The sequence below is a fragment of the Stegostoma tigrinum genome, chromosome 20 (assembly GCF_030684315.1).
Source record: "Stegostoma tigrinum isolate sSteTig4 chromosome 20, sSteTig4.hap1, whole genome shotgun sequence".
Lineage (NCBI taxonomy): Eukaryota > Metazoa > Chordata > Chondrichthyes > Orectolobiformes > Stegostomatidae > Stegostoma > Stegostoma tigrinum.
In genome coordinates, this window is record NC_081373.1 from 39982264 (window position 1) to 40004992 (window position 22729).

The window sequence follows — 22729 nt, forward strand, 5'->3', positions numbered from 1 at the left end:
GACTCCCAGTCATTGGGAATATCCTTCTTGCACTGTCTAGTCCTGTTAGGATTTTGTAGGTTTCTATGAGATCTCGGAGGGCCCATCCACCCACTCCCATTCTTCTAAATTTCAGTGAATGCAGACCTAACCAATCCAATCTGTTTTAATATATTGGTCCTGCCATCCCATGAATCATAGATGATTTCAATCTGTGTAAAAGCTAGGTAGACCTAATGTGACCTAATGCTACGGAGGAGCAATTCCTGGAATGTGTTAGGAATGGCTTCCTAGAGCAGAAAACTGAGGAACTGACTAGAATTTTTTTTCTGAAGAAGGGTCCCGACCTGAAACGTCAACTTTCCTGCTCCTCTGATGCTGCCTGGCCTGCTGTGCTCCTCCAGCTCCACACTGTGTTATCTTTGACTCCAGCATTGGCAGTTCTTACTATCTCTGATTAGAAAATGAGCTATTTCATTTCAAGTCATATATAATCAAAAAGGGCTAATTAATAACCTTGTTAATAAATAAAAAACTGTGGGGATTAGTGATCATAGTGTATGTTGAAAGTAGGTGGAGTAATCTGAGGTGGGTGTAACATTTCAACAATGAAGTTATGAAGGAATGAGGTGCAATTTAGTTGATGTGGATTGGGACAATACATTAAAAGTTATGATGATGCATGGGCAATGGATAGTCCTTAATTTTTTTATTAAATAGTGTACAGCAATCATACATTCAAATCTCAAAAATCTAAACTAGTCTGTCAACTATGGCTAACATAGGACATTCCTATTTGTATAAAATTAAAGGAAAAGGTCTTTGTTCCAGAAATACCAGTAAACCTGAGTTATTGGAAGGATTTTAGAACACAGCAAAGGAAGATCAACAAACTAATAAAAGGAGAACAGTATATGTATATATACTATCCAAAAAGAAATAACAAACAAGGAACAGGCTTGAAACAATTTGACATTTATTTAGAAAGGAAGTGCTTGGCTAAGACAAAGGTTGATTAAAAGCAGAGTCAGCAGAATTTATAATGAGAAAAGCATAGCAGCTATGATTAGTTTAGGTCTTTACTGTTTCTTGTAAACAGTATTCCAAAATTAGAAATCAATGGGAATTAGTGTTAGCATGTAGGTTGTGTCAGAGAAATTCATGGGACTGAAGGTTGTTAACTCCCTGGGCACCTGTTTTACATCCCAGAGCACTGTAAAAAATAATCTGTGGAAATGGTGGAAAATCATAGTCATAGATATAGACAGCACAGAAGCAAACCCTTCAGTTCAACTCGTGCATGCCAACTAGGTATTCTAAATAAATCTAGTCCCATTTGCTAGCATTTGGACCATATCCCTCTGAACCCTTCCTATTCATATACCCATCCAGATGCCTTTTAAATGTTGTAATTGTACAAGCTATCACCACTTCCACTGCCAGCTCATTCCTTACATGCACCACCCTCCATTTGAAAAGATTGCCCCTTACATCCCTTTAAAGTCTTTCCCCTCTCACCTTAAATCTATGCCCTCTAGTTTTGGACTCCCTGACCCCTGAGAAAAGACATTGTCAATTTACCTATCTATGCCTCTCATGATCTTATCAACCTCAATAAGGTCACCTCTTGGCCTCCTGTACTCTGGGTAAAATGGCTGCAGACGATTCAGCCTCTCCCTACAGCTCAAATCCTCCAACTCTGGCAACATCCTTGTCAATCTTTTCTGAACCCCTTCAAGTTTCACAACACCCTTCCTATAGCAGAGAGACCAGAATTGCACACAACATTCCAATAATGGTCTACCAATACCCTGTACAGCCACAACATGACCTCCCAACTCCTATGTTCAATGCACTGAACAATAAAGGCAAGCATACCAAACATCTTCTTCACTCTCCTATCCACTTTCAGGAAACTATAAACCTGCAGTCCAAGGTTGCTTTGTTCAGCAACACACCCCAGGACCTTACCGTTCAGTGTATGTCCTGCCCTGATTTACCTTTCCAAAATGCAGCACCTCACATTTATCTAAATTAAACTCTATCTGCCACTCCTTGGCCCATTGCCCCATTTAATCAAGATCCTGTTGTACTCTGAGGTAACATTCTTCACTGTCCACTGCACTGTCCAATTTTGGTGTTATCTGCAGATTTACTAACCATGCCCATTTCACATCCGAATCATTTATATAAATGACAAAAAGCAGTGGACCCAGCATTGATTCTTATGGCACACGTCTGGTTACAGGCCTTCTGCCTGAAAAGCAATCCTCCACCACCACCCTTTGTCTTCTACTTTTTAGCCAGTTCTGTATCTAAATAGTTAGTTCTCCCTGCATTCCATGAGATCTGACCTTGCTAACCAGTCTACAATGAGGAACCTTGTTGAATGCCTTACTGAAGTCCATATATATCATATCCACTGCTCCGCCCTCATCATTCCTCTTTGTTACTTCTTCGAAAAACTCAATCAAGTTACTGAGACATGATTTCCCATGCACAAAGCCATGTAGACTATCCCTAATCAGTCCTTGCCTTTCCAAATACATGTAAATCCTGTCCCTCAGGATTCCCTCCAATAACTTGCCCATCACTGATGTCAGTCTGACCAGTCTATTGTTCCCTGTCTTTTCCTTACCACCTTTCTTAAGTAGTGGCACCATGTTAGCCAACCTCCCCTCTTGTGGCACCTCACCTGTGGCTGTCGATGATACAAGTATCTCAGCAAGGGGCCCAGCAATTACTTCCCTAGCTTCTCACAGAGTTCTAGGGTACACATGATCAGATCCCAGGGATTTATCCTCCTTTGTGTATTTTAAATCAGTAATCTTCTTCCAAAATTTGACTCATTCTGGAAAAGTTCCAGTGGATTGGGAAGGAGCAAATGTAACACCACTGTTTGAAAGAGGATAGATGGAAAAAATAGGGAACCACAAACCTGTTAGCCTTATATCAGTTGTAGGAAATGGCTAGAATTTATTATAAAGGATGTGATAAATAGACTATTAGATAATACTGAACTGATTGGCTATAATCAATGTGGATTTGTGAATGAACAAATAATGTTTGAGGAACCTGTTGGGAGTTTTTTGAGAAGGTTACTAACAGAATTGATAAACAGGGGTTGTGAACACTGTATATTTTAATTTTCAGAAGGCTAACCTCCTAACCTTAACCCTACTAAAGAAAGACATAGCACAGTGTGGAGCTGGACGAACACAGCAAGGCCAGGCAGCATCAGAAGAGCAGGAAAGCTGACATTTCAGGCTGGGACTCTTCTTCAGAAGGGTCCCAACCCAAAACATTGGCTTTCCTGCTCCGCTGATGCAGCCTGACCTGCTGTGTTCCTGCAGCTCCACACTGTGTTACCTCTGACTCCAGAATTGGCAGTCCTTATTACCCCTACCACAGGAAGTTACCTTGCAAAAATGAAAACACTTGGGTTGCATTTTTGAATGTTTAATATACAGAAAACAGAGAAAAGGAATAAATAGATTATTTTCTGGCGTGCTGTGAATAGAGAGATCCCATAAGAATCAGTACTTTGGTCCCTGCTTTTACATAAAATATGGATATGGGGCCAAATGTAATATTGCCAAGTTTGCAAATGGTGCAAAGCAATGTGATAATGTACGCTATGAGGAAGATGCAAAGCCACGTCAAAGGGGATTGGACAGACTTGCTTAGTAGATAAAGGTGTGACAGATGGAAAAAATGTGAAGTTATCCACTTTTGTAGGAAGAACAGATGGTCAGAATATCTCTTAAATGGCAAAAAGTTGTAAAGTGCAGATATCCAAAGGACATGGATGTCCTTGTCAATAGGTCACTGGAAGCTAACATGCAGGTACAGCAGGTTATTAGGAAAGCTAATGGCCTGGTAGCCTTAATTGCAAGAAGGTTTGAGTACAGAAATAGTCAAGTCTTTCTTCAGTTGTCTGGAATGTTGGTTAGACTGCACTTGAAGTTCTCTTTGTCGTTTTTGGTTTCCTTATGTTAGGAAGGATCAACATTGTCATTGAGGAAGGGTAACAAAGATTTCTCCTACAATAGCAGGACTGTCCTAGGAAGAAAGAATGTGGAAACGGGGCCTGTATTCTCTAGAATTTTGAAGCTTGAAAGATGATGTCATTGAAATCTTCAAATGATTAAAAGGATAGAGACAGGAGAGGTTTCCTCTAGTTGGAAGTCTAGAAACGGGGCCACAATTTTAAATAAGGGAAAAGCCACTTAGGACCTTCTTTAGCTTTATGGGGAGTACTGGAAAGATTTCTGAGAATGCTTCCAGAAATGAACAACTAAATTTGCATGGATAGATTGGAAAAGTTGGGAATGTCATTGCTCATATAAGGTTAAGAGGAGATTGAATAGAAGTATTCAAAAACCATAAGGGAATCTATACAGAACAGGTGGAAAGAAATTAAGTCCCTTGGTGGAAGGGTCAATAACCAATGGAAACAGATTTAAGCTGATTGACAAAATAACCAACAAGTGACATGAAGGGAAACATTTTTAATTTGGTGATAGTTAGGATCTGGTATGCCTTGCCTGAGAATGTAACAGGGTAGATTCAATTATAGCCTTTTACAAAGGAATTGGATAAGCCATTGAGAGAAAAAAATTGCAGGGCTTACAGAAAAGGCAAGCAAGTGGGATTAGGCTGAGTTGTTCTTGCTGAGAGCTGGCATAGATATGATGGGTTGAAAGACCTCTTGCTGGTCTGTTACCATTCATTGATTCCATTGATGGGGTTTTGTAGGGTTATAGGATCACAGAACAGGAGACCATTCGAAAAGTGTCTTGCTGGTTTTCACAAGAGAATTAGGTTTTCATGAAGATATCAGTTAGTCTGAATTAAAGGAGAAGAATCTTGATGTGCAGTATACTTGTCAATATAAAATTGTCAATATATAAATTTGAGGTGGCATGGTGGCTCAGTGGTTAGCACTGCAGTCTCACAGCGCCAGGGACCCAGGTTCAATTCCACCCTCGGGCGACTGCCTGTGTGGAGTTTGCACATTCTCCCCGTGTCTGCATGGGTTTCCTCTGGGTGCTCCGGTTTCCTCCCACAGTCCAAAGATGTGCAGGTTAGGTGGAATGGCCATACTAAATTGCCCATAGTATTCAGGGGTGTGTGGGTTATAGGGGGATGGGTCTGCGTGGGATATATCAAGGGGCAGTGTGGACCTGTTGGACCGAAGGGCCTGTTTCCACACTGTAGGGAATCTAATCTAATCTAAAAACCGAAAGAACTGCGGATGCTGTAAATCAGGAACAAAAACCAAGTTGCTGGAAAAGCTCAGCAGGTCTGGCAGCATCTATGAAGGAGAAAACAGAGTTAATGTTTTGGGTCCGGTGATCCTTCCTCAGAACACACCCCGGAGTGATAAAATAATGAATTTACATTCATACAGTGTCTTCCATGACCTCAAAGTATAAAGAAACTGGGGCGATTAGGTACTAAAAAGAAATGTTTCATAGATGCAAAGGCCACCCTTGAGATATTACATCAGTATCCCACGTCTTCACTAAAGGTGAAGATGCTGCCAATGGCACATAATGGAAGAGGAAATAGAGAACATGGTTAGGATGAAACGGTGATGTAGAAATTTCACGTAGTTTGAATCAAATGTGTCCAAGGTCGCTGAGCAAAATAAAGGTTGAAAATGCATACTGGCTACAAGCATTCTATCCTCCGTGGATAATAGAACCAGATGACTGGAGGAGCACAAACATTACACTCTGCTTTAAAGACGATGGATAAACTCAAGAACAAGAAATTTCTCTGCTGGGGTAACACTTAATCCACAGCAAAATTAATTTTCACTTGCAAAAATGAGAGTTAATAAATGAAAGGCACCAGAGTTGTGTTAAGGCACATTATGTTTGACGAGCTTGTTTGTGATACTTGATAAAATATGGAGCATGTTGGTAAGGATTGAGATTGATGTTGCATTTATAGACTTTCAAAAACATTGATATTGTATCACACAACAGATTTGTTCGTAAAATTGAGTCCATGAGATTGAAGGACAATAGCCATGCACATAGAAAATTGTCTAAGGTACAGAAAGCAGACTTTATTTATCAGATTGAGGGACATATGCAGTAGTGTTCCCCAGAGGTCACTGTAACTTTTGACCTATATCCATGATGTTCATTTCAGAATACATTGAATTATATAAGTTTCCAGATGACACAAAACTTGGAAATTTTCCAAAGGGTCAGGAAAATGGCAGCAGATTTCAGGAACAAATAAACAATTGGGTGAATTGAATAAGATTCATGGCAGATCATATTTAATGCAGAGAAATATGGAGTAAGGTGAGACAGTGTAAATGCTGCAGCTTTGAAGTGATTACAGAAGAGGGGAACCTGAGAGTCACAAGTCTTGTGTAAGCATTTGAATCATATAGCATCCTTGGATTTATGAACAGAGGCAGAGAGTAAAAACGTTCTGCTAAACACTTGCAAAACATTCAGTATGGCTCAGGGGGAGTTTAGCTGCGGTCAGTTCTGAATACTATATACTTTAAAAAAGCTGTCAGCTGTCTTGAGATTGCTGGCATGTGGGGCTTCAGTTACATGAGAAAAAATTAGACAAACTTATGTTATCCTCATTAGAGCAGATTAAGTTAAATTTTTAATAGAGGTGCCCGAAATATTTAAAGGTTTTGATTAAGTACCTAAGTAGAAACATTCTAGTGGTAGAAGGGCTAGTCAGACTAAGATTTAGCAAAAAGGACCTGAGGCAAACTGAGGAAAGTAATGTTTATGCTAGATACGGTGAAGGGCACTGTCTGAAAGGGTATTGGAAATATTTTCAGTCTTAACTTTAAAAGATAATCGGGATAAATATTTGAAAGAAACTAAAAAGGAACAAAATGAGTAAGAGCAGGGGACTGGGACTAATTGAATAACTGATACAGGTTCAACCGACTCACTGAGTTTTCTGGCAAGCACTCTGTGAAGTACTTTTTGACATGTACTCTCTCTCACAGCATAGCTATAGCATTGCAACACAATTCCAAATGGTCATGGCCATATGTGTCAATGTCAATTAGTTGCAAGGTTGCATTGCTTGAATCATCTATCTTCCCATTGAAAAAAGAGTGAAATGCAGCATATATATTAAAAAAAACACCATTTTCACAATATCTATCTGCCGGCCTTATCACACTTTTGTAGAGTAAAGGGTGTGAGTTAGTGAGATTCAATTCTAAAAAAAGGTTAGTGGGAAATATGTTATGAAAAGAGAATGAGGCCATGGTGGAGATTATCATTGACTGCAGTGAAACATGCTTAGTATTGAACAGACAATAGCCATGATAGATTCCGTCTTGGATACACATTGAGGAAGATGCTCAGTGGACCTTTAGGCATTTTGCCTTATGGACATGATGCAACAGATGGAATTCTTGGAACATTATTCTTGTTAGAAACAGGGGTCAGGAGAACAGGAGGTGACTTAGTAAAAGGAGGGCAAAGTAGAACTATTTAGTTGTCAATAGGAAAGGACCACATGATTGATAAAATATGTATATGTGTTTATTATAAAGTGACAGCATTTTCTTGTACAAATACAAGACCTGTATTGTAAGATCATGAATGTAGCTCAATGATAGTGGTGAACAGTCCATAGCCTCTTGCAATGAAAATGTCAGGGGATTGGTGTAAGTTACAACCAATATTGTACCAGTCAAAATTTGGATAAAGCAAATCACTTAACATGAATCTAAACTTCAACATTTTCTCTCAAAAACAAGACTTCCTGAAACTACTCACTTCTTGACAAATGCTTCCCCTTGAAGGAGAAACTAGAACTAGGGAACACAGTTTAAAAAAAAGACATTCCTTCTCATGCAGAGATAAGGACATTTTTTTTTCTCTTAGGAGGTTGTTGGTTTGTGGAATTCTCTTCCCAAGGAAGCACTAGGCTCAGAGTCATTGAATATTTTTAAGGCTGAGTTTTAGATTTTTGATTGACAAGGGAGTCAAAGGAGAGGAAAGTGGTATTGAAGCCTTGTTCAAAACAACCAAGATGCTAAGGAATAGTGGATCAGACTGAAAGTTCCAAATGGCCTAGTCTGCTCTTGATGTACATATCTGTGTATATGTGGGTCAGAAACTGCTCAGTATCAAAGCCCATTTTAGGTGGGTAACCTTAAAGCACAATGCATTTCTGAAAACATAAAAGAAACCTGTATTTGTGGCTGTAACCATGTCACTTCATAATAACACCCTCACCCATTTTACTGGGGAAAAAGGTTTCCCTTTATGTTATTGTAAAGGTTTAATCAAGTGGAATTGATCTCCCTTCTATAACAAAATTTTGACATTTATTTCTCATCTTCATTAGATTAGAGATAATGTAGTTTTATTAACGTAGTTACTTTCAACATAGTTATAGAATATTATTGAAGACCAGATTACAGCACAACACATTGCCTAAATTTCCAAACTGTAGTTTAACCGGAGGCATTAATTAGCCTGAAATAAATGGGTTAATGTGTCTGCTAAACTTTCAGAAAGAGACAGAGGAATTCGAAATAATTGTGTTATATATTTTGTGTCAGAGCTACTTATGACACTGAGTGAGACTGTTTAGTCCATTGGATCCATGCTGACTCATCATGAACCAATCCAGACAATCCCATTCCTCTGCTCTATTCCCATGGACCTAAAGGTCTATTTACTGTTAGTGCTATCCACTTTCCTCTTGAAACCATTGATTATTTCCTGTTTCACTACCCTCATGGACAGTCATTGCCATTCACTGCATAAAACAATTCCTCATACTCCCAAGGCATCACTTGCCTAAAATCTTAAATCTCTGTTTCCCTCTCCTTCATTAGCCGACAGGAAGAAGATTTCCTTATCCATCTTATCTCGGCCCGTTATAGCTTAAGGGACCACACCTTAAAAAGGGCATTATATCACCATTTGAACAAATTTGCCTTTGAATCACATCATCTATTACAGTGCCATTTAGCAATTATATTTTCAAAATTTGATTTGCAAAGTACCTAAACTGGATTACTGCCTCATTATCACCAAGAACCTCATTTCAATTTGCAAATAGTGGCCTATCATTTTAAAATGACTTTCTAATCCATGTGAAGTTATTACAGTGTGAACACACTTTACATTACAGCTTATTGCAGAATGCTTTCTTTTACGTTTTTCCTATACCACTACTAGTACTATTATAGATCAAGTTCAATACTGTAAAATGAAAATGTGATGTATAAGCTGATGTAAATAACACTTTTGGTGAAAGCAAACTATGCATAACAAATCTCAGAAGAGGTAGCATTATAAGTTTGCAAGAAAAAGAAATGAATGAACAGGGTTCCTGTTCCTTATTGCTGTCCAATGACCATTCAGAACAGCAGTTCCACAAATAATATTCACCTTGGTGCTGTCTGTTTCTACAAATTCATATCTCAATTTGGAGTCAGATCTAGAGTATTCCAGGGGAAAAATCCAAGAGAATAAGTTCTGAAGCTTACAAGCTGATTGAAGCAAACCATGGGGAAATAATTATAAATATTTTATCCAGTGTATATGATATTGTGAGCCAGAAACTCTCTCTTACAGAAACTATATTCGGTCATATAACTTTCTGTGTATTCTTGCAGTAACTCCTTTGAAAACTCCTGTGTGATCTATCAAAAAATTCACAAATAAAAAGGAATGCATATTGCAATAATGCAAACCAATGCTTTACTCTCAGCACAACCTGATTTAGGGTGGATTATTCAGAACAAATTACTGATGAAAATTTTTCAAGACATCACGATTTAGTACCTACAATTGCAATAATCTCCTATCAATGACTGCAAAAACAGATGTAAAAAATAAATATCCTATAATATGTTGCCTGATGAAAGAATGTCTATAATTATTCTTTTGATGTGTATCGCATGTTACCGTAAATGTATTTCTTTACTAGATACGCAGATACGGATGGAATCGACAAGGAGTGGCTTTTGCATTGCTCTGAGGTAAGTTTGACTGATGGTCGAGAGGACGTAAAGGCATAGAAGTCTGTTTATGGCGAGGTCCAAATTCATTGAAATGAGCAACACAGCTAGAATCTGTCACGGGATAAAATCTTTGAATGGAGACATAAGGATTGGAGAAATACTGAAGAAACAATCTTGACTTAAATGCCTCAGCCTGAGCATCTTGAAGCTGCTGTTTGAGTTTCATTCGACGATTTTGAAACCATGTTTTGACCTGAAAATGAATATGAAACAGCATCAGCACAAATAAATGAACGAACTGGTTTCAAGCCATTTAGGGTTTCTATGATCTTAAGCACCTGGGCACAAATGATAAATTTTCCTTCCTACACACCCTTATGCCTTTCGTACTCAAAAAGCAGAAAGCATGACTGACGTGCAAAATATTATTGACCATGAAAAATGTCCTTACTTTGCAGCATTAGAACATTACAACCCTATTTACTTTTATCTTTAATTGTGCAAATCATCCTTACCAATACTGTGGGAGTACCTAGACCACATGGAATGCAATAATTCAAGGTGGTTCACTATCATCTTCTCAAGTGCAATTACACATTGTCAATAAATGCTGACCTTGTTGGCAGTGCCCACGCCCACGAATTAACAAAAGAAAATCAGCCAGCTGTGAGTAACTCACAGGGCTATGACTCCATGGTTTCCAGTTTGCCCCACTAACTCACTCAAATTGCCACTCTTTGCTCTATGAGTTTAGACAGGAAGCACTGCTATGCTGTTCAAGGTTTAGGAAGCATGCAATAAAGTCGGCGCTAGACATTTTGTTTAGCAAAGGTCATTGAACAATTCCAAGGTGAATTTTTCCTCCTCTGTAACCGAGGGATTTGGATTGTTTCCCTGCTGAAATTTGTTAATGTACACTGGGAACAGAAGAACTCGATGTCATGATAAACATTAGTAAGATTGCCAATGGAATTTCACACAGTGAGCCAGAAGATATGCAGCCTTAAAAACAAGAAGTTACCTTATACTATACATGATGTTGTAAAACATTCCAAGTTGCTTCAAAACAGCATTGTCAAATAACATTGGGCACCAAGCCACATAGCACAGATTACTGAAAGTTTAGTCAATAAAAGTAATTTGACAATTTCTTAAAAGCAGAGAGGTAAATAACTGGAGACTTTTAGAGCAGAAATTTTAGATCTTAGGGCAAAGAAAGATGATGATGAAAGAATTGGAATGTTCCAATATCATTGATGTTTGTATGACTGAAGGAGATTAGAAATAGTGAGAGGTGAGACCACTGGGTGAGATAGCATGGGGCTGTGAGGAGGTTTGGGGTATACAATGAAGATAGATTTGAAAGGAAGTTTGAAAATTTTTAAAGCTGGGGTATTAGCAGACTGGGAGCCAATGAAGTTCAACAAGAAAAGGGAATTTTGTGCTACTTAGGAAACAGTCAGTAAAGTTTTGGATGAGCTCAGGTTTATGGAATGTGCCAGTTGGGAGGATGGCCAGGAATTCATTGATATAGTCCATTCTAAAGATCATGAGGTACAGGAGAAGTATTTTAGCACTGAATGTGCTGGGGTAGAGCTAAAAGTAGGACAAGTGAATGGACCTTGAAGTAGGTTGGCTTGGTTCTTTAGGGGCTAGATGTTTGAAGTTCAGTTCAGGGTCAAATAGAATGCCAACCCATGTACTTTTAATATATTAGGAGGTCATTATTTTATGGCAATTGAATAAATCAAATGATCTTTTTAATACAGATTATTGTGGAAGTGTTAGTCATATAATAACCTGTCAATTCATGTCCCTGTTTGTATATAATAACTCAAGGAATTTTCTGACTCCATGATGCTTGAGACATTTGCCAATAGTGTGTGTTATAAATTTGGCCATAACACATTCTACCTATTTTGACTGTACCTTTTCAATTGAAGATTTAATTTGAAAATAGGGTGAGAGCATGTTTGAATTCAATATTCCATATGCAACAAGAGTAGGCAGAAGGTTGGGAAAATGTTGGAATGTCAGTATAAAAACACAGATGTTGGCGTTTAGGGGCACTGATACGATGGTAATGGGGTCAGGGAGCATTGGAAGGCAGTTTTCCGAGCAGTATTTTCAGATGCAGCACTGAAACATTTTTATAAACTGAATATTAGCCAAAAGGTATCCCAAAAGTTTTACATTCCCCACAAACTATCCGCTAGTGTTTACAGTCTCTGGCCAGATGCAGTAACAGTTGAGGTGGGAGCAATGAATTGCAACTGTGTGTTACAACTTGATTGTTTTGCATCTAGGCCAATTAAGATAACACATAACGTTCCCAAAGACTCCAAGTATTACTCACTCAACTGTCACAGTCTTGACTTCCCAAGGGCTTTTTAATGTGAGCTGGTTTTGACTTTTGAAAATCTGGCCACAATATGGCAATTCTGACTAAATGGTCTTCATCCAAAGCTGTTCTTGGGGCAGCTGTGTCCAAGGTGCAGTGGGGAAAGACTATTATCTAAGGACCTTCTGCCAAAGTATAATGGGGCTCCATTCAGTTATTGGACCCTCTGTGTGCTTCAAATGTACGTAAACATAATCTTGTATGAGAAAGAAATGCCTTGGGTTTGTTTGTTCCCCAAATGTAAAAACTGTACAGAACTGAACTGCTGTAGTGACTATGTATGCATTTGACTTTTATGAATAAAATATATTTTGAACTTAAAAAAAGGTTCCACCAAGGTGCAGTAGGGAAAGGCCACTATCTCAGGCCTTTCTGCTCAAGTATAAAAGGGATCCATTCAGTTTTCAGACACCCTCTTTGCCTGAAAGTATTTTTGCAACTGCAGAGGTGATCTGAGGGATGTTAAATTTAAATGTTGTTTGCTTTTTTTCTTGCTAAAGACGGTATAGGACCATTTAAGGGCCTTTCATATCATAGAATCACAGAATCCCTACAGTGTGGAAGCATGCAGCCTATCAAGTCCTCAGTGACCCTCCAAAGAGATTCCCATTCAGAACCAGTCCACACCCTATCCCTGCAACCCTGTATTTCCCATGGCTAATCTACCCAACCCATATATTTCTTGACACTACAGGCCAATTCAGTATGCCCAATCAACCTAACCTGAACATCTTTGGATTGTGGGAGAAAACTGCAGCATCTGAAGAAATCACACGCAGACACGGGGAGAATGTGCAAACTCTACACAGACAGTTGCCAAAGGCTGGAATTGAGCCCAGCTCTCTGGTGCAGTGAGGCAGCAATGCTAATTACTAAGTCACTGTGCCGCCCCAAATTATGTACATAGTTTCTATGAATAAAGCATAATTTTGCAATAAAAATACCTGCAGGTCGTATGTCATTTTTATTGTAAAACCACAATATCTGAAGTTTTTCTGAATCCCTGTCACTGATTCACTGGTCGGATATTGGCTGTTTTAAGTGTGGAAAAGACCAATCTAATCAAATCAGTACTGAAAATGCTGGATATCTAATATAAAACAGAATATGATGGAAATGTGCAGTAGGTTTCTGGAGAGAAATAACTATTTTTAATCAATCTGTTCAAATTGGACACCCAAGTGGATGCGACTTGAATACAGGTGGCCTGGGCCATGTAGAGAGAAGTGGGGTGAATGGTTTAGATTGGTGATGGCCTTTCAACAGAACCCTTTTAAATCATTCCTTCATTGGCATAAAAACCAAAGGAACCTGTTGTGTATGGATAAGTTGAGAGTTGGAAACAGTTTCCCTATTATTGTATGAAATACTTTGGGAGTTTTCACATACTGTACACTGCCAATAATTTAATTGTGCTATTTGACAGCAGAGTAAAATCTGTGTTCCCTGGGTAGCTGGACAAGAATTCCCTGTCTTGGCCAACTCAGGTGGCAGCATGAGATGAAAGCTTTTCCCAAGGCTGATGATAGGGTGAAGAAGACAGAAGCTGGTTATGAGCCGTCGATCTAGGCCGCCAATGTTAGAGGGATGCATATGAAAGGGTCAGCTGAGGTGGACATGAGCCGTAGCAGAGAAGGGGAATTCTCACCTGTGTCTCGGATAGGTGAAGCTCTCCAGCTAGATTCCGTCTCTGCTCGGACCCCGGGTATTGCTGACACTGGAAACTCAACTCGAGAACGCGCAGTTGTTCCACCGTGAAGACAGTGCGGAGCCGCCGGCGTTCAGCCCATTCCTCGGTTCGGGAGTCCTTGTCCCTGGAAGCATTAACTCCGCAGGTCACTGGTTAGAAAAAAGCAAACATGCTGCTCATTGAAGGTTGGTGCAAACCACCGGAGACAACTGCTTGGTCTCCCGCAGTAAAATGCATAAGGCCAACCCTCCGCTGTAACCTGCCTAGTTTTTGAAACCAGGTCAGAGAAAGTGAGAACTGCAGATGCTGGAGAATCTGAGATAACGAGGTGTAGAGCTGTGTGAACACATCAGTTCAAGCAGCATCTCAGGAGCACAAAAGCTGACGTTTCGGTGCGGACCCTTCAGTTGGGTTTCGATTCCAGCTCCAGAAGTCAGTTTACATCTGAGTTTATCTTTTCTAAATGAATCAATTGTACAAAACGTCACATGGGGTGGAAACGCTAAAGAAAGCTGGGTGAAGACTGAGAAACCCGACAAGGGGGTAAATAAAGTAAGAAAAAGACGTTTAAGACCGGAAAAGGGGATCTAAGTTGAAACCATAGTTCATTAAGGAGTACGATGTCCCTTCGTTGTTAGTTATTCATCACTCATTACTTACCAGGGGATTCAGAAGCTCCCTGTGGAGTTTTGTCCCATTTGTTCTTGGTCCTTATTGGGCTGCCTTTATTGGGAATCCTTCTGTCTTTGTTGTGTGCTGTGTCGGCTCTGCACAGGTCACCATCCCCTGTCCCTTGTTGCACAGGGAACGCTTGGTTGCTGCCGGCCGATTCTCTGTCTAGGTCATGGCACAGGCCGACAGGCCCACCCAGTCTCAGACTGCTCTGAGCAAGCCACTCCACAGAATAGGGCATCTCCAGCATCCTCAACCCCCGGCACAATAAGAGAGCCGCGGCGGTGTCAGAAACAGCTAGTATTTATGGGGCTTTTTCTTACACTGGTGAGTAAATTCGCCTCTACATCAAAGCAAGGATTCCAATAAACAAGAGTTTGACTCACCAGCAGACCCTTGCAACATCCGACAGAAGAACCATGAATACACGACGTGATAAATTGAGGATATCGAGATGTGGCGCCAAGTTCAACTAGAAATAAAATGACATTATCAATATACCGATAAGTGTCGGTGATGAATTAACTCAAGGTAAATACTGTGTATCCAACCGACAGATATGATTATCTGACCTAAACACAACACAGTTACTGCAGTGGGGGTGGGGGAGAAGGAGAGAGATCCGGGATTTAAATGAGACGGGGGGAGGGGGTTGAGGAGGAGAACAGTCATTGCGAAATCAGATCAAACTATTTATTCTTTGTCACAGATTTCTTTTTGTTGACAGTGTTCCAAAGGGGGCAACTATATGTCATCCTCGGAAACGTTAAGGCACAGGTTGAGACCAGGTGTAGAGCTGGATGAACACTGCAGGCCAAGCATTGATACCGGTTCTGTAGGCAGGTACTAAGAAAGGTGATGTGGCTGTCGTACCTGGTTTACTTCAGGACGTGGTCGAGCAGTTTCAAGGCTGAAGAGATTTACGAGAGAGTTGCAGTGGGAGAGAGATCCCCTGAGGTTTTTCTGGAAGGGAAAAAAAAATTGCTGCTTGGCCTGATGTGTGCATCCAGCTCTACACCTTATCTCAGATTCTCCAGCATCTGCAGTTCCTACTATTTCTGAAACAGATTGAGACCATTCGGTCCGATCTTCCAGGTTAGAAATATCTCCCTGGGGACCAGAAAATGTGACCCACGTTACGATATTCGAGGAAAAATCTGCATTTGATGGGCACCACTTCATGCGAGTGCTAACTTTATGATGTTTTATATTGAAGTCGTTAAAGGGAAAAGTGGTTATAAAGTCTTGTCTCGCTTTGTTGAATCTATTAATCATTTACATACAAAGGCCTAATTTATTTCTGTGTTAAACTGTGCAGACAAGATTTAATCACGCCTGGAATGGAAGGATGAGTTTGTGCTGTCATTTACCGAGATTCGACGGGAATGATTTTGATGAACAAGTGTCGGTCCTTCACCGAGGAAGCGACTAATGCTGCCTGCGTTCTCTCTTTTTGGGACATTGTAATTGAAAATGATAATTGGAATTGAATAAGTGATTGTTCTTCATTGAATCAGCTATGATCTCAGTGCAATTCATATATTCGGCGCCAGCTCTGTGGCACTCTTCATTTAAACGTGTCAAGGAAGATCACAGTTTTGTAATTTACATTAATAGATTTTTTTCAGAACCAGATGAGGGCGTTGTCAGATTGGTGACCAGCAACCTCACACAGTCACTGAATGGTGCTATTGTTCTGGAGGCCATTCATAAGGAATGCCTGTTTTTGCACAAGGGCTCAGAATTAGCATCTCACCCAGCGCCATCCTCCGAGGGATACATCTCCCTGTAACCATGCACATTTGTCTTTGTTACATAACAGTCTAAAATCTTCTCCTTTTGAAACTTAGATTGTCCCTGCATTCACCACACTCTCAGGCAGTGCATTCCAGTTGCTAACCACTCGCTGCGTGAAAATGTTTTCCCTCACGTCACGTGTTTCCTTTACCAATTACTTTAAAGCTGTGCCATCTGGTTCTCATTCAGATATGAGTGGTGGATTCAGTTTTTCCCAATCTGTAATAGTAGGGGCAAAGGAGGGACTGGGGTCACAAAGGACTCAGGCTGGACATATTTGCAGAGATGAGGAGGGAAGTGTCAGGAGAAAATTTAAAGAAACATGAATTTTAAAAAGAAATTGCGGGGCATCAAGGCTGGAATAGATAGTCAGAAAGGACCCACCATATCAACTTCCCAATACAGCTATGGGATGAAGGGTTTTAGAATAGAGTAATAATGAGTTGTCATTTGCAATTTTACAAAAAAATAGTCAAAAGGGTTTAAGTTGCCATATCCTAGTGCTTATATTAATAACAGAAATCGTATATTAAAAAACCTCTGCTCCTATTTTATATGGTCTAGACTAAATTTCTTCACAGTACCCTGTACTAAATATCATCCATCATATATATGTTGATTTCACAGCCTGCTTAAATCGTTCCAAAGTCTATTCCTCTGCTTGTCCCTGTTAACTACCTTTCCAGGTCTTCTGTGAACAGGAAACCTTGTAGTTGTGCCCTAACTTACATCTAGATGATTAATACCAGAGCGGTTCTTCTAATTATGATCCTTGGAGAACATCATTATATGCTTCCCTCTAATCTGTTTAAAAGAAACAACTGTGCTGTTCCCTTTAATCTTGTAATTTCTTACATGGTGCTTTACCTAACACCTTTTGAAAGTTCATATTCATTTCAACTGCACTAATCTCATAACCCACTCCATTGTTCTTCAAAGAATTTGATTCAGTTAGTCCAAGACCATATATCTTTAACAAATCCACACTGATTTTCATTCATTAATCGATATGCTTCAAATGCCAATTATTTTCCCCCACATTATTACCTGAAAGATTCCCCTTTATGGATGTTAGGTTGACAGGCTGATACTTGTCAGCTTTATCATCATGTCCTTCTAAAAAACCTTTTCTTTCAGAGAATTCTGACAGTACAGAAGAAGGCTGTTTGGCTCATCGAGTCTACAATGACTATCTGAACAGGATCCTATCCAGACCCACTGCCTCCTACTTTATCCTGTAACCCCACATATCCAATGGCTAACTCACCTTGCCTGTACAACCCCAGACAGTATGGACAATTTAGTGTGGCCAATCCACCTAACCAGCATAACTTTTTGGACCTTTTTTCTACCAAACTATATCATCACAAAGCAGTGGTTTTATAATAATCTGACTTGATTATGTCTCTAATCATTCCCTTTCTCTTCTGCAAATACTTTTGTTGGCAAGTAACATGTACTTATTTAGTATTGTTAAGTTAAGAGGCTACTGATTTTTAATGCTTTCGATGTTAACAACAAGTGCTTTGGGAAGGGCGGAGGTGAACATTACGTCCATTTTCAGACAACTGGCATTAAATTAAAGACCATCAGATACACAATGAAGTGAGATGTCAAATGTATCCAAATAGTGTGTTATTAAATAAAACACAATAAATGTTCGATATTTTACAAAAAGTAATAAGCTTTTTTTTATTTTATAACTCAGATAATGGCTGTAATTATAAAATGTGATGAGACGTTTGCTACAGCTCAGGGTGAAAATCAACTTGCCTGCATGCATCAGGTTTAGCGAGTAAAACCTCAAGAGGTCTAAACATTCACAAATGGACATCAGGTCACGGGGAATATGCCGATCATGGCTAACATTGAGAGGTTTTGATGTACTGGGCTGAATTTCTGACCCCATTGGGCTGGCATGTTCATCAGCAATCAATTGTTTTAAAACTTCCACCACTGTCAAACTGCTCTTAACTGGAGCAAAGCAGATTTTGAGTTGTTACAAAATCAGATGTTCGGGGAAAACAATTGTGAAATTTGAAGAAAACTAATCGCAGAAATTCTGCTCCAGACTAAACATAACACATTCCTGTCTGAAGAAGAGTTATTGAACTGGAAGGTCTGCTTTTTGTCCAGACCTGCTGGGTTTCTCCTGCAACTTCTGTTTTTGCCAACTAACTGGCTAATTCGCGCAGCCATTTGTGTCTAAATGTGGGTATTGACATTGTCCTGCATGGCCATTTTGGACCGTCTTTAAAAGTATCACGTTATCCATGTCTAAAAATAATGTTTCATTGTTGTGTTTCAACGGAATTAAGGACATGTGGAAGTTCTGTTTCCGTTCCATTAGTCGTTTCAATATTTGGCTAAAATATTGAAAAACAGTGAATGGTTCAGCTTAACTGCTGAGTCATCAATTAAAGTCTTAAGATGCAACTATGCCTTTTTTTGTGGTGCAATAGCTGAGTATTTCTTCTAGTTCAATTCTTCTAGTTCTGTGTCCAATTTTGGGCCCCACACCTCAGGAAGGACATACTGGCACTGGAGCTTGTCCAGCGAAGATTTACAGGGATGATCCCTGGAATGGTTACAGGGATGAACCCTGGAATGGTAGGCCTAACATATGATGAGCCGCTGAGGATCCTGGGATTGTAATCATTAGAGTTTAGAAGGTTGAGGGGAGATCTAATAGAAACATACAAGAAAATGTATGGCTTAGAAGGGGTGGACACTGGGAGGTTGTTTCCGTTAGGCGGCAAGACTAGGACCCATGGGCAGAGCCTTAGAATTAGAGGGGGTAAATTTAGAGCCGAAATGAGGAGTCGTTTCTTCAGCCAGAGAGTGGTGGGCCTGTGGAATTCATTGCCACGGAGCGCAGTGGAGGCGAGGACGTTAAATGTCTTCAAGGCAGAGAGTGATAATTTCTTGATCTCGCAAGGAATTAAGGGCTATGGGGAGAGTGTGGGTAAATGGAGTTGAAATGCCCATCAGCCATGCTTAAATGGCGGAGTGGACTCAATGGGCAGAATGGCCTTACTTCTGCTCCTATGTCTTATGGTCTTATAGTTTGGAAAGCCTTGCTATCTATGAGGAAAGTACACACCTATAAGGTTCTGCTCAGAGTCTGGAGAAGCCTGTAACATTGTTAATATTATATACTTTAGTGAGCACAGTGGGTCCAAATGTTATTAACATTTTGATGGTGAGGCATTTCTGGCAAAAGCCCACCTATAACTCCCCGGTTGTATTACAGCTGGACTGCAGTCCTTACTCAGGACTGCAAGTGAACCCCAACATTCAAAGATACCATGAACTGCAGATGCTGGAGTCAGAGTCAACACAGTGTGGAGGTGAAGGAACACAGCGGGTCAGACAGCATCAGAGCAAAGCTGACGTTTCAAGTCAGGACCCTTCTTCAGAACTGGAGAGGGGTAAGGGAGAGGGTAAATAAATAGAGGGATGAGGGATGGTGTTGGAGGAAGGTAGGTGGGATGGTGATAGTTGGATGCAAGTAGGGGGTGGTGGGGATTGGTCTGTGGGAAGGGTGGGGTGGATAGGTGGGAGGGAAGGTGGACAGGTTTGTATCAGGTCAAGGTGGTGAGAGGGAGGAGGGATGGGGTTGGAAGAAGGTAGGTGGGATGGTGATAGTTGGATGCAGGTCGGGACTGGTGGGGATTGATCAGTAGGATGGGTGTGGCAGATAGGTAGGGAAGAAGATGGAGAGGTTTGTGTCAGGACAGGAGGTGGGATGACAGGGAGGATTGGATGTGGGATGAGGCAGGGGAGGGTGGGGAGATTTAAAATTGGTGAATTCTGTGTTTTAGCCATTGGGCTGTCGGCTCGTGAGGCAAAATATGAGGTGTTGCTCCTCCAGTTTCTGTGTGGTGGTATATGATACTCAACAATACCTTCAGATTGCTAACCATTTTAACTCCCCCTCCCACTCTCTGGGTGACATGTCTTTCCTGGGCCTCTTTCAGTGCCACAATGATGCCACCTCCAAACTGGAGCAGCACCTCATTCTGTTTAAGGAGCCTACAGCCAATGGCCTGAACACAGAATTTACTCGTTTCAAAATCTCTCCATCCCATGTCCAAACCTCCCTCTCATCCCTCTTTCTTAACCTGACACAACCTGTCCATCTTCTTCCCTCCATTCCGACTGACCAATCCCCACTACCACCAACTTGCATCCACCTGTCGCCATCCCACGTACCTACCCCCAGCCCCACCCCCTCATTTACTACACAGCTCCCTTCCCCCTCCCCAGCTGTGATGAAGGGTTCAGGCCCAAAACGTATACTCTCTTGCTCCTCTGATGTTGCTTGACCTGCTGTGTTCGCCAGTTTCGCACCGTGTTGACCGTAAACTCCAACATTGTTCCGTTTGCTTCTCATTTCCAGGATCTGCTGTCACCTGCATTTTGATCCCTAAAAGATATTTATTCTGTCTGCTGGGACTATCTTACAAATTCACGGCCTCCTTGTTTCAATCTTCTGAAACAGTACCACTTAGTTATTTTGAAAATGTCATATGTTTTCGAAGGCGCAATTTTAGATCATTTATTTTTCCATATCTGCCTGAAAACCCTCCTGTGGCGCAGTTGTAGTGTCCCTACCCCTGGACCGGGAGACCCGGATTCAAGTCCAATTTTCTGTCTTTAGGTGTGTCCTGAGTAAGGACTGCAGTCCAGCTGTAATACAACCGGGGCGTTATAGGTGGGCTTTTGCCAGAAATGCCTCACCATCAAAACGTTAATAACGTTTGGACCCACTGTGCTCACTAAAGCATATAGGTTGATTAGAACAAAAGGTTAATAAAAAAAATTGGGATGCAAGCCATTTACTTTGTTGGGCATTTGAGATTGGTTCAAATCTGGTCCTACATCCCAGTATATGATTTTGCTGTACTCGTTCGCACACAGAACTGTCCACAATCCTGGCCACGGTGAGGAACCGCGAGCTGGGAAGCTCTCGTTTTAAGTGCAAACCCAAGTCTGACCCTAATGCAGATCAAGCAGGAAAGTGCAGGTGAGGCTACATCAGATCAGCTACGGTCTTACTAAATGAAGCTGCAATCTCGATGGGCAGAATGGTCCACTCGTGTCTGTGCTTCCTACCGGCATTACCCATCAAACCGCCAGCACTCGCCATTAATGTTGCCTGCAATTCCTGTCACCGCCGCTAGTGCTGCATGAACATACTCACCGTGACCAACTGTCCAATCCTTTGTTGCACGAGTCTTCGCAGCCCGCCTTAAAATGGATTAAATGCTTAGTTTGCTTAAAAGGAAAGGAATATTAATGTAAGAGTGGAAGATTGTGTCAGAATAGGAATGTTGTTTAGGTACAAACACAGAAATCGCTGGAGAAATTCGGCCGAACTGGCAGCACTTGTGAGAAGAAAAGAGTTAGCGTTTCAAATCCATTGGCCCTCCTTCAGAGAAACCCGAAACGTCAATAATTGAATCCCGACAGCGTGGAAACAGGCCCTTCGGCCCAGCAAGTCCACACCGACCCTCACAGCATCCCACCCAGACACATTCCTTGTAGCCCACCACATCGCTGAACAGTACGGGCAACTTAACACGGCCAGTCCACTTTGCCTGCACGTCATTGGACTGCGGGAGGAAACTGGAGCAAACGCGGGAGAATGTGCAAACTCCACACAGACCCGGGTCCCTGACACTCTGAGGCTGTAATGCTTACCACTGAGCCAGCTTCCACAGGTGCCGCTAAAACTGCTGAGATTCTCCAGTGATTTCTATTTTTGTTTGCGATTTCTACCATCGCAGCTGTTCGTTTTAATTAAGGTTGTTTTGGGAATGTGCTCTGGGCGTCACCAAGGGACGGCCCTCGGGAGTGCAGTGTATGAATGACGCTGTTTTATTTAATCTAGAAGGTCAAAGGACTGAGTTAGCGGGGGGAGGGAGCGCTCCAAAACCTTTGCTTTCTTGGTTTGAGAGAAAATCAGAGTTCCTGCTCCCGAAGGTTCAGTAATCTCTTCTAGAAAAGTGACGTAAATGCAACTGCAAATCTAAACTGAGATCACCCAAATCCAAAGTGTGAGAGCGCATTTCCAAATCAACCATAAAATAAAACAAAGAACTGCGGATGTTAGAAATCTGTGAACTATTCGTAAGGAATAGGTCACATGCTCTAAATGTCAGGTATCCACTGAACTGCAGCGTGACTGTGAGGTAGT

General features: G+C 40.9%; 1 protein-coding gene across 3 annotated transcripts; it reads right to left on the reverse strand.

The window, feature by feature from the left end:
* Positions 1-6048: 6048 nt before the first annotated feature.
* On the reverse strand, positions 6049-22372 carry LOC125461978 (homeobox protein vex1-like). Of its 3 annotated transcripts, XM_059653110.1 has the most exons (5): positions 22234-22372; positions 15604-15693; positions 15117-15202; positions 14017-14182; positions 6049-10220 (listed from the first exon to the last, which is right to left on the reverse strand). In XM_059653110.1, the coding sequence occupies exons 1-5, from the start codon at positions 22312-22314 to the stop codon at positions 9930-9932; spliced, it is 714 nt and encodes a 237-aa protein (XP_059509093.1). In that variant the 5' UTR covers positions 22315-22372; the 3' UTR covers positions 6049-9929. The 3 variants fall into 3 exon arrangements, 2 of the variants coding, with proteins under 2 accessions (XP_059509093.1, XP_048407381.1); XM_048551424.2 differs by lacking the exon at positions 15604-15693; XR_009446978.1 differs by lacking the exon at positions 6049-10220 and having other exon boundaries at positions 14067-14207; positions 21734-22350.
* Between the last annotated feature and the right edge of the window lie 357 nt (positions 22373-22729).